The sequence below is a fragment of the Grus americana genome, chromosome 5, assembly GCF_028858705.1.
Source record: "Grus americana isolate bGruAme1 chromosome 5, bGruAme1.mat, whole genome shotgun sequence".
NCBI lineage: Eukaryota > Metazoa > Chordata > Aves > Gruiformes > Gruidae > Grus > Grus americana.
In genome coordinates this window covers 53,123,641-53,136,835 of record NC_072856.1, presented here as the reverse complement: position 1 = coordinate 53,136,835, position 13,195 = coordinate 53,123,641, and the positions used below count along the sequence as shown (strand labels likewise).

General features: G+C 39.6%; 1 protein-coding gene across 1 annotated transcript in view; it reads right to left on the bottom strand.

The window, feature by feature from the left end:
* The window catches only part of LOC129206774 (ras and Rab interactor 3-like), a 172,752-nt gene that overhangs the window by 101,850 nt on the left and 57,707 nt on the right, over positions 1-13,195 (bottom strand). Inside the window, exons 3-10 of the mRNA XM_054826614.1 lie at positions 11,667-11,743; positions 10,380-10,454; positions 8,257-8,341; positions 6,713-6,816; positions 5,921-5,995; positions 4,885-4,910; positions 4,134-4,187; positions 2,211-2,353 (exon numbers count right to left, since the gene is read on the bottom strand). Of these exons, the coding sequence (XP_054682589.1) occupies positions 2,211-2,353; positions 4,134-4,187; positions 4,885-4,910; positions 5,921-5,995; positions 6,713-6,816; positions 8,257-8,341; positions 10,380-10,454; positions 11,667-11,743 (639 nt within the window). The remainder of the gene's footprint in view (positions 1-2,210; positions 2,354-4,133; positions 4,188-4,884; positions 4,911-5,920; positions 5,996-6,712; positions 6,817-8,256; positions 8,342-10,379; positions 10,455-11,666; positions 11,744-13,195) is intronic.

Below are 13,195 nucleotides of genomic sequence, written 5' to 3'. Positions count from 1 at the left end.
TTGAAATTGAATTTATCTTATGGTGAAAGGCTCTCCTTTCTCTATCTGAAACTTGAGTAATAGAAGCTTTAATGTTGTACCACTGGAAGCTCTTGAAAGTAATAAAACTTACAAGCATGAAAGAGAGCTGTGCAGCATGTGAACCCCCCTCTCATCTGCACCGTAAGCAACAGACTAACCATCCTTGACAAGAAGAAAGTTCCCCACCCAAAGCAACTGTTCTTTTTTGGGAAGTAATCAGACTTTCCTCCTGTGGAAAACCAGATTGAGGTTAGACCTACACCTTGGTGAATCCTAAAACTTGCTAACCGCTGGATGGAGGTAAGGCAGAGGCCAGCTCTAGCGCTCTCCCCGATAGTAGCAGTGCTCCTGTTTCTGAAAGCTGCTGCTGGGGAAGGTGCAGCTCAGCTTGTGAAGTCAGCCAGAGGGAGATGCAACAGGCAGCCATGTGATGGTTTTCTAGGACAGCTACTTGACACACAAAGCACCCATCTACAAAGCACCTAGGCTAACAATGCCATCCTCCTGTCCCACTGCTCACTCCAAACCATCACCTCCTTAATCTCTTCTTGGAGTCCTCTCTTGTCCCAAGTAGGTTTGCCTGTGATAATATCTACACCCTCACCCTTTGAACAATGCAGCATGTATTTGTGTAATGGGTGCTGGAGAAGGCAAAGGGAATCTGGCTGAAACTGCAGTCTCAGGGCATCTTTGAAGGAAATTAGAAAATAAATCTGCTGTGGACAGTTGCTAGTGGAGACACCATTCTCATGAGTTCAGGTTTTTATTAGCTTTCTTGCCCCTTTTCCAAAAAGTTCTGCATGTTCTTCACAAGCATTAAGTAAGCTTCACATTTCCTGAAAAGGAAATAGGTGGACAGGCAAGTACTCTGTGCTATCATCCCTTTACTACCCAGTGGCCAGAGAGGAGAGCATGCAGGGAGATGACATCAGAACCCAACAAATGGCTCAGAAGTAAAACCCACTGATGTCTGTGCTCTTACACTGGATCACCCTTTTCCTGTGTCCCCACTTGAATACATCAGTAACAACTGCCCTTTTGAGGTATCCTTTGAACCTTGTATGTACATACCTCCATGTCCAAGCAACAGGCTTCACTATATCATAGTCAATGTTCTCAAAAAATCATTGTAAAATGAGATCAAAGTGTTTCAAAGACGTCTTCATTTAATTATGTTACAATGTCCTATGGGAAGTAATTTTAAATCTATATTAAACTATTGCCTAAACACCATATCTGAGAGTATCAGGGTGCTGTCATTGCATAAACCTGTAGTAAGTGATGGTACCTACCCTGAAGAGATCCCAGCCTAAACACTAAAAGCAGAAAACAGTGGGATTCTCTGAGTCTGCTCTGAATTCCTGTTTGCCACTATTTGTTGTTACATGAGGACCTTTCCAGCTGCTACCTACACAGCTGCTGAACTCAGTCTCCTAGAATGGGAGATGCTTGCCAAGAACAAAGCAAGGAGACCTCACTCATTATGTGTAGCCCAAGGACTCACTAAATTATATGGTTTGTGCTTTGAAGGTAGGAATGATTTTGCTCTACAGAGAAAAGAGGGAATGGAAGAGAAGAGGGATAAGACAATGATAAAAACAGGCTTACAAAAAAGCCAAAAATACCTAGGTATGTTTGCTTACCTTCAGTATGGAAAGCTGGGTATCATCTTCTTCCCCTTTATGACAAAGATACAGATAGCAAAGAACCTGCATTTCTCAATTTTACATACGTGCTTGGCAATGTATGCAGAGCTATTTAGGCATGTGAAAGCCAGTCTTCTGAGGATCTGAACTCAACATGTAATCCCTCTTGCCCACTGATCTCCCATGTCCTTTCCTTCAACACCCAAGTCTCAGCTTCTAGTTCCAAACTAATTTTTGAAGGGAAAATTACCTTCTTCCTGGCAAAAAAAATATTTCTTTCACAGTGTTGTAACTCATCACTGAACAGGAGATAAAAAGGGGGTAAAATTGCCAATGTGCAAAGCAGCTTTGTTTTCAGAATATAAAAAAAATTTTTGATTGGGTTTTTTTCATCTGGCAGTCTGACTGCTGAATTGTCCAGTTAACCCAATAAAAATTCCTGCTTATGATTGAATAGTAACACTGTTTTGATCCGTATTAAAGAAATAAAAAGGATATCCTGTGAACTACTCTTTTTTCCAAGTCCTGTCTGCTCAGCCTTACCTTTCCATAGTAATGGAATGGATGGGTCATCACAACTAGAGGCATAACATTTATTACCATCTTCCAGCTCATTGTTGACTCTGTCACCATTTCCAACATTCTTGCTTTTAAGGGTGAAGAAATTTTGCATCCTCACATTGTACCTGAAAGTGCAAAAGAAAGGTCTGAAAAGGTTGGATCATTGCATTTCCTTGGCAAACTTTTAAGTGTCTGAGAACAACTTATGCAGGCAAGTAGTAAAGCCTAGATGCATGTTCTCTGACAACTAATAGGAAGATAAGCATAAGGGCTATCCAATTCAGTGGCAAGCTGATAGGAAAGCAAAGGCTGCACCTATCTCTCATGAGATACAGCAAACTGCAAAAAAGACGCTAGAGTAGATTTAGTGAAGGCAAAACACGGGAGCTGCAGCTTTTGGAGCCAGGACGTTCACTATGCAACAGTTTCTTCCCTCTGGCATCAGCTCTCAATTCACCTCACAGTTTCTCTTAGAGAAGTACTGCGTTCCCCATGGTAGGTGCTCCAGCATTTCTGGGACTGTTGACCATACCCTTCTAAATAAAGAATACATCTACTTTGGCGCTAGGACAGGATCTAAGAGGGCTGTCAATGAACTCTCCTAAGATATGATGTAGGAGAAAAGAGAGGCTGAAAAAAAGGTTGATCTGTGAAGTGAGGGCACCAATGGATAAGTCTAAGCAACTTGCAGTAGAAGGGTGGGCTCACAGACCCTTGCAGTAGCAGTCAGACCTCTGATTCTCCTGTCAGAGGCAGCGACATTACAGAAGGATGTCAGTGTACAATCTGGTATGAGACAGTCTGAAGATCAACAGAATCATAGAATCATTTAGGTTGGAAAAGACCTGTAAGATCATCAAGTCCAACTGTTAACACAGCACTGTCAAGTCCACCACCAAACCATGTCCCTAAGCACCACATCTACGCATGTTTTAAATACCTCCAGGGATGGTGATTCAACCACTTCCCTGGGCAGCCTGTTCCAATGCTTGATAACCCTTTCAGTGAAGAACTTTTTCCTATTATCCAGTCTAAACCTCCCCTGGTGCAACTTGAGGCCATTTCTTCTCATCCTGTCACTGGTTACCTGGGAGAAGAGACCGACACCCACCTACAACCTCCCTTCAGGTAGCTGCAGAGAGCGATAAGGTCTCCCCTCAGCCTCCTTTTCTCCAGGCTAAACAACTCCAGTTCCCTCAGCCACTCCTCATAAGACTTGTGCTTTAGACCCTTCATCAGCTTCGTTGCCCTTCTGTGGACACGCTCCAGCACCTCAACGTCTTTCTTGTAGCGAGGGGCCCAAAACTGAACACGGTACTTGAGGCGCGGCCTCACCAGTGCTGAGTACAGGGGGACAATCGCTTCCCTAGTCCTGCTGGCCACACCATGTCATATTCAGCCAGCTGTTGACCAATACCCCCAGGTCCTTTTCTGTTGGGCAGCTTTCCAGCCACTCTTCCCCAAGCCTGTATGGGGTTGTTGTGACCCAAGTGCAGGACCTGGCATTCAGCCTTGTTGAACCTCATGCTTAGCAGTCTGTCTAATGTTCCTTGAACTTGTTTACCAGAGGTTACAAAATATGTGCAATAGCTGACATGCTGTGTGCTTACAATCCAGAGTACCAGGCAGACTTTTTCATATAAAGTTGTATAAATGACATTTTCTCTCAACTATTTCTGAAAGCTACTTTACCTCAGTGCACTGTGAAAAGGATGCATGAAAATACTTGCTGTTGACTGAGCACAAATCTAGAGTGAAACTGACTAAGCATGAAAAAGCAAGGGATCTTGCACAGAAACATGACTGGCTGTATTGTCCTCAGCAGGAAGGCCAAGGACAAAACCACACCAAAAGAATGATGGTCAATTAACACCTAAAGGCCATAAGGAGGAGAAAAGCACTTACTTCATGATAAGTATGTAGAATGAATACATAATAATGAGTACAAGGCTTTCCCACCTCAAAGAGACAAAAAAAAGTGTTAAAAGGCCATTCAAACAGCTGTATGCTTTACAAGTTTTATGTAGGAGTGTGCATTAAACATCTAGCACAAGTCACATTTGTGTACACAGGATTCACATCATTAAGATTAGACGGTGTCTCAGCAGAATGGGGAGGAAGCAGACTCTCAGGTTCCAATAAACATGCAAATAAAATGTAATGCATATATTTCAGAAATGTGCTATGCAGACTGAAACCATAGCTACCCTCTGAGGATTGTAATGCCAAGGCATTTTGTCATTTCAGTGCTGAAGCACAGGCTAGGCACTCTGAGAGGACTCTTTTAGAAGATGCTTATGATCTTCCACTAGGATCCCACCTTGGACTGTTCTTTGGGACACCTAGCACCCCCATAAATGTTAACGGCCAGAATCAGAGCAGCAGCACTTTGGTCACCCTCTCTGCACATGTGAGTCTTCAGGCCTTATATATAGCCTATTTACTTAGTTAATGTTTCCAGGGTCTTAAATTTCCTTTTAGTTTTCCCTGATCATCATAAAAAATATAACCAAAGAAAATACATAGGATTTCCTAAGTGTCAAATCCAGCTCACACTCCCAGCATGTATGAATGAAAGCTAATTACACTGCAACTCTATTTACTGATCAGTCTTAAAGCAAATACAGGACTGTAGGGAATAATTTACACAACTTACCATTCTATTTTCTCATCATATATGAACTAGAAGGAAAAAAAAATAAGAAACACATAAATTGACCATTTCCCTGATCTATGTTGAAAAACTGTCAAATTTATCTAATGAATATCAGTCATATCTAGCCAGAAACCACTCAAGTTTTGACCCTTTCTAACCAGAACTTTCACTGTATAGATTGTGTCCCTCATAAAGCACAAACCTTGTGAACAAGGCTTGGATCCCTCTCAGTCATTGTTATAAATACTATCTAGTAAAACAGTGTGAGCATGTGAAAGACAGACAGATATGTACACATGTACCCCCCCGCTGTACTGTGTAAATGACAGCGAAGTCATGCATACTGAAGAGATCTAGCTCTGAGTCCTTTTAACAGCTACGTTAGGTTTAGTAGAAAAGGCAGTCGTTTACTTCTGCTCTTAGGCCAAGTGGTTACACACATTTTACTCCACCCTATGTAACTCCTGTAACTGAAAGGGCAGCTGCTAATGATCCATATTTATTACAAAACTAAGCGGATTCTGCCCCTCCCTGTCACCAGACACAGTAACATTCAGGAGCTACTACATTGCTCTAGATGAACAAAGCGGTATCTTGCCTGTGCTCAATTTAGAAAAATTTACACAGAATCTGTGAAATAAAATTACTGTGTAGAAGCAATAAACAGCCACCTTCCCAATTTAAAATAGAGGTGTAGCTCAAAATTATTCATCTCTACAACAAGCAGTCCCCTAGGGCAGAATAGCGTGCAACTGCACTGTGTAACAGTAGCCTGCTACAGTAGTCTGTAAAGCTAAACTGTACAGACTGCAGGTACAAAATGAATGGACATTGTTGGACACGATGGACACATATTCTGTGGGGCTGTATAAAGTTTTCATATTTGGACCATGCTGTGGAGCTAAGCCCTCACTTCCAGATGTCAGTATAACTAGCTAGGAAAATAACTATTTACCAGTGTATATCAATGGCTAGCAGACTGGTCCTCCAAAAATTCAAGCAATGAAACACGTTAATTGATAAGAGAACTACTTACAACAATAAGTATGATCACAGATATCGTGTAGTACACAGAGTCCCGGAACACAGCCCACTGGGTGAGACAAACCACCTGAAAAATATCACAACTTTAGCCAACAAAAATATGTGATTTTAAAGACAAAACAAAGGCAATCGCTTAGGTGTGTGAGCAGAATTATTGTTAGCAATTATTTTGGAACCAATTGCAGTTTTATGCTAACAGGAAGACATATCAGTCTGTTACACAATGGATCTATAATAACTACCAGTCATAAAAATCAAATAGAAACTTCCATTAATGAAATAAATTTCTTACTAATGATATTTTAATTGGTCATAATTTCAATTGTAAAGTACAATTCATTGTACTACAGCAAATCAATGGTTCCCACTTCATTATATTTGTGGATATACTTGCCTTAATACCTGAAAAAATATGACACGCAGTCTAGCCATCTGCTCAGTAGTAGATGGAGCAAATCTCATGCTTGTGTCCTAGATTCTTTGATCACCATCAGCCCCAGGAGGGACTGCAGATGCCATTGATCAGTTGACTGTGAACACAGTATTGTATGAAGAGGAACCAGCTTCCTCTGTATGCTACGTGTTCAGAATGTGGAAACTATTGCTGAACTTTTTGGAAACATTTGCTATTTGTAAATTCTTTCCAACAGTTGAAATTTTTCACAATGCCAGCTCATGTTTGGTTTTGACTAATAGTACTTTTTGTTGTTGCTGTTTACATTTGCTCATAGAAACCCCTGAATCGTAAGCAACTGAACTCCATAAATATAAGTATCTTACTAACCTGTCCTGCAAACATTCCACAGACACCAACAATGCACAGGATGTTGAAAACTGCTGAACCAACAATGGTCCCTACTCCTACATCTCCATGAGTGATAAATACACCTGCAAAGGGAGCAAAACATGCATTATTACCACTGTCATTTCTTTTTAGGTCACAGGCAATTACTTAGAACATATGCTACCTGAAAACAAGAGATTATTTCAAAGTTTAACCAAAACTTGTTTCATAATAACCGCTCACTTCTCTGTGGAATATTTTGTGCTTTTCGTCTAGCTAGCAGGTCCCCATTTCTGCCTTAACATCTCTACATATATATATTTTATTAAAAGTAAATGATTTCTTAGATAGTTAGTTCAACAGTAAGTCCTGTGTTTTACAGTTTGGTTGTTAGTGGTGCAGTAATCCATTCAAATGAGCATAAAACATCTCCAGTCACATCAGGAGCATGGAATTTATTTCAAACAGTATAATAAAGCACAGAAACCCTTCTCCCAGGTATTTAATATTTAGTGTGTTCTTCCTTGCAATGTCTCATGAGAATAAGAGATTCTCTCAAAAAACTGGTAGCCACCTTGGGTGCATTAATGTGTGCCTTCTGACTTGAACAGACAACCAAGATTCAGACTTAACCTGTTCTAGTACCAACTGTCAGATTTCCCTTAGTACTGAACCCATCTATGCCTGAGATACCTATCTGTAATATAATTGTATCAGAATGACAAAAATTAAGGGCTGGAGTGGACCTCCAGGGATTAGCTAATGTAATCTTCAGCACTGCGACAGAACCAAAAAGATAATGTGAATGCACTACAGAGCAGCGTCTATTTGTACTTTAAATCTTTCACTAAAGGGAGCCTTAAAGGCTTACGCTTGCTGTGATGTTATAGTGCATTCCTTTAGACTGTACTTCCCTAAAGTTTGTAAAAATGTAAGTCAGGGTAGTAGCAGAAAGCCTACTAAGGCTTTACTAAAGACAGATTTATCAAATCTGCTGCTTTGCCTCTTCTCTGTCAGTGTAATCCTTTGTCCTTCCTTCTCTTAATAGGTACTGCTTTTGCCATTTAGACCTCTCTACACCAGTAATTTTTAATATTTCAGAGATTATTTCAAATAATTCTGTAAGTAATATACACCATGTCCTTCTGCCTTTAAAAGATCTGACTTATCTACACATTAATTTGTTCTTTTCTCATGTTCCCTGTTCTTCTACTTCCTTGCTAAAATTAATTCCCTTTATTGGTGAAGAAAGAAGCCAGAGAGGCATCAAATATCTCAAATTCTCTCTCAGGGGACTGCAATAAATCTCTTCTTTTACTTCCTATGTTCAGAATCAGCCACTCCTCTCTGTGTTTTGAGAGGAGATTCACAGTTTCATGAGATATTTTGAGTAGTTAATTATACCATGAACCACAGACTAGCTGACAGCTGCAATTGCTGATTATAAATTGACAGTAGAATGGTAGCACTTTTGGATACCTCTGCTTGATCTGCTGCTGACTTTTTAACAGCAGATCTCAAAAGCTAGTGTGTGGGCTCCATACCTATAACAGATGCAAACAGTTCTGGAGTGGAGCTCCCTGCTGCCATGAATGTGGCTCCAGCAACATCTTCACTCAAATGTAATTTCTGGAAGAAAAGCATTGGTAATTTCAGCACAGCTACTGTATTTACATTGCACAGTTCTACAGCTGCAAAGACAGAAGCTCTTCATTTTCTGGCCACAGTGCTGTTAAAGGATGAACAGTCACTATGATACAAAAATAGACACTGCCTTTTGAGAAGGCAAATATACTTTGGGTAGGTAAAATGTTTATACCCTAATTCAGCGAAGTGTCAGATAAAATTACCTACTTAGATATAGCTGAATTGCCAATTATGGCTTACATATAGCTGATTAAAGAAAAGAATCTCTGCAGATTCAAAAAGACTGTAAACATCTCAAATTGTTTTCATTAATTTACTTTTGAAATTCTAAATACAATCATTCAAGAATTAAGGGCAATTCTTAGGGCTTCTAAAATTTGAAAATAAAAGCCCGTAAGAGAAAAATATAGCCTCTGTGAATAAATCTTACAAACAGCAGGCCTGATTCTGGCTACACTTTACAACTGTGTTAATCAAAAGTGAGTCCGCTGACACAGACAAAATTAGTCCAATTAGACACAGAGGCCTGTGTACTGTAGACAGATCTATTTTTATGACAGTGTCTCACAAGCTCTAATAGGATTTAGATAACTTAGAGTTCTCAGACCAGCAGAAATATATGTAGCTCCACAAGTGGGCTGCATCAATATAATACTATCTGAAGATCTTTCCCTTGAGCAATAAATAAGGTTTTATGTAGGAGCTTTTTCCCTTTTGAGAGTCTCTAGACTCATCTTTAGCACCTTATTTCTCTTCCAAGGATAGAAAAGTGATTAGTGTCAAAAGGACCAGTACAGAAATCCTGTGTTTTTCAGGCACTATACAACATTTTGAGCTGATGAAAATGGCATCCTACAGAACTTGACAAAACATAAACACAAGCCCTTACTGCACCATTTGATCTATACTGTTGCAGGAGCTCAAACCTAGGTGTGCTATCTTAGTTCTTCTTAGCCGTTTTAATGTTCAGCAGAACGTTAGAAAAGAGGCAAAGATTTTATGAAAGATCAGTGACAACTTAATTGGCACAACCCAACTGGTACAAATTAAATATGGTGTATAAGGTGCATGCTAAAGACAAAACATCTGAAAAGGGAAAGAAAAGATCCCTACTGAGAATTTTACTATTTTTGGCTGCCTCCTTTATTCTTCTATTTATAAGTACGTAGCTCTGAGTAACACTAATAGCAATTTAGTACATGTATCCATAGGAAAACAGACTTTTTAACTAGCTACAGGAGTTTCTCAGAAAACCGTCACCCACATTTTTGTTAAAAAGCAAAGGAGATGAGATTTTCACTTTGCCCTCAAAACGGAATTAAAATCTGGGTTTGTATTTTGTATTCATTTTGTAGTAGTTCACCAAACCCTAACCTAACAACATTTACGTGCCAAGTATAAATTCTATCCTATCCTGATCAACTCACTTAATTGGAATCCTACATGTAATTTTGCAAAGTCTTGTCAACAATTATGCTAAGGAATTACATTTATTTACTAATTTTTGCATATAAAATATGTATTCTCATTCCGTATCAAATCAAGGTACATACTTTTCTCATGCATTCTCCTTTTTCTCCACTTTATGCTAGGATCACACGCGCATGCTTTCTCCTTACTGATACAGTAGCAGATGCACAATAAAATTTGCATAGCCAACACATTAATTTGTCTACGTATGATTTCTTTTCACAAATGACTTTTAAAACTACGAGTATAATAATAAACCCAACTCATCCATATGTTATATAGATCCTAGCTACATGCTTCAGGTATTTAAGAATGGGTTTTGCCATCTGATGTCATTATATCTTTCATTTTATCTCCCTGAGTGTGGCCAGGGGGATCAATGTGCCAAGACCACAGGTTCATTTTTTGACGGAAAGCTCAAATCATTTGAAAAGGACTGAGGCCAAAAAGTTGACAGGAACAAACTCCAAACAATGATGGCACAAAATGTTTGATTCTATAATAGTCTCTAAGTAAATTTCCAAAAGGAGAATAAAGCTCATAAACATACCTCACAAATTTTCTCTAAAGATGGAACAAAGAAGTCATCGCATACTATAGCCAAAGCATAGAACATATAAAGAGCCTGTAAAGAAAATAAATTCAGGAAATACTTCAGATTTTTCCTGTACATGAAAAGAGGAAAGGCAGCAACGCTATATTTATTCAGACTAGTGGAAATACATAGCTTCATTTTTTATTCCATTCCAAATAGAAATCTGTCTGCTGATCAATTTATGGCATAAAAACAGATTCCTGAATGTAAGATTAAGTTTAGGGCAAGAATGTTTGCCGGACCCTAGAACAGGAAAGGTACCAGTGTTTGACAGAATAGGGTGCTACAACAGATTCATATAAAGGAAAGTAACAGGCAAGGCTTACAAAGTTACATAGTCATCATCTGTATTTTCAGTTAATTATTGGACCAAGTAATTAAACAGAAAGTAACACCATGTTGATTAATACTCAAGAAATAATCACACCTGGAAATAAAGGGACCCTCACCATGGCTCACTGTACCAAAACTCTCAGAAACGACCCTGGTTCCTTGCATACATGTGATTCTCCCACTATCTTATGTGGCTTTATGTGCTGTGCCTATGCAGTGGGCCTAATCCTGCTATTATCCATCAAACACAATTTCTTTTTACTTTACTTTCCCTGAGCTGGGAATGGAAAACTGGAGCCTGCAGGCCTTACTTTTTTTGTTTTTTCTACAATAAAACATAAAACTCCACATGACATTTTCTATATTTCTTCAGGGTTTGTTTGGGGTTTTTTTAATTACAATTGCATCTTTTGCATAGAGGCATAATAGGAAAGAAAATCAAGCATCTTCCACATCATGCTTGATATCATCAACAAAGGAATTCCAAACACTATTCATACAAGATTAAATACAAACAAATACAAGTCAGTGGAAGAAATCCCTCTGTGATCCGTGCACCCAGGATTATATCTCCAGAGGATGAATGCACAGGCAATGCAAATTCAGACTTGCATAATTTTCTTAAATAAATCACAGAATCATAGAATCACTTAGGTTGGAAAAGACCCTTAAGATCATCAAGTTGAACTGTTAACCTAACACTACCAAGTCCGCCACTAAACCATGTCCCTAAGATGTTACCTTTTGAGGATTTGCACCCATATAGTCATATTAGAAATACTGAAATCAAAGTATTAGAAACATGCTGATATATAGAGAGATCTATTTATGAAGGCCTTTAAGATGATGAACATCTTACAAGACAAATAAAAGGAACACAAAAATGAAGCACAGTAGAGGAAAACTTACAGCAATGATATGAAGCAGAACTCCTCCTTGCTGCCGTTCTTTATTTGTAAATACATCTTCAGGAAATTCATTAATGGCTGAAAGAGAAAAATATATTTTTTATTTAATTATTTTTTAATTTTACAGCATCTGTAAATGGAAGACCGGAAAATAAGGATGCATCTGTAGAAATATATGACCAAACGTAAGTGTATCTTCTAATTTACTACATTATAGCTTGCCATCTCAGAATCTCTTTTCTGCTCTGTAGAAAAAACAGAGAACTGATACTTACATGTTATTAATTACCATTATTCCAGTGACTTAAACTAACCTCCACTGTACTAAGTTTCACATTCTTAATGCCTCATTTCTACTACCGTCTCGTCTGCGTCTCCTCTAAATATACTTCCAAAGTGACAGGCACAAAAATTCATCCTGAAATAACATTCCTGGCTTTAAGTGTGCCTTCCTTAAAAAATTACGCAATGGTTGTAACCTTCTGTCACGTTCTTAACTACAAACTTTTATAGGGTTCCACAGTCTTGCAAATTGTTTCACAAAGATTAAAGTGATTCCAAGTACTTTCTCCAGAAAGTCTACTATCTACATCTGGTGAAGGAAGGAATAAACAGAAATGGTAGGTAGATGATAGGAATGTGCAAAGACATGAGTTTTGGGATTATTTCAGGGTGACAATGAAGTTGTGTGGAGCTCACTTAAAGGCTCTATGTTCCACACAAAGACAACAGAGTGGAGGAAAAAGAAAGATCTCAGATGCTGGAGACAAAGACAACAACTAAATCAAAGGTCTGAAGAAATATATGAGATAAAAACTATCCAGATTGACAAGACAGGCAGGGATAGAGACCTACAGCGCCTCAGACAGCAATCTGGGAAGTTTAAGGGTGAAAATTATTTCAGCCACTGGAGTTCAAATGCATTGAAGTGGTGTGGTCGACACGCTGGAGGGAAGGGATGCCATCCAGAGGGACCTTGACAGGCTGGAGAGGTGGGCCCATGTGAACCGCATGAAGTTCAACAAGGCCAAGTGCAAGGTCCTGCACGTGGGTCAGCGCAATCCCAAGCACGACTATAGGCTGGGCAAGGAATGGATTGAAAGCAGCCCTGAGGAGAAGGACTTGGGGATATTGATTGATGAGAAGCTCAACATGAGCTGGCAGTGTGTGCTTGCAGCCCAGAAAGCCAACCGTGTCCTGGGCTGCATCAAAACAAGTGTGACCAGCAGGTCGAGGGAGGTGATCCTGCCCCTCTACTCTGCTCTTGTGAGACCCCACCTGCAGTACTGTGTCCAGCTCTGGGGGCCCCAGTACAGGAGAGACATTGAGCTGTTGGAGCGAGTCCAGAGGAGGGCCATGAAGCTGATCGGAGGGATGGAGCACCTCTCCTATGAGGACAGGCTGAGAGAGTTGGGGTTGTTCAGCCTGGAGAAAAGGCAGCTCCAGGGAGATCTAATCGCGGCTTTCCAGTATCTGAAGTGGGCCTACAGGAAAGCTGTTTATCAGGGAGTGTAGTGACAGGACAAGGGG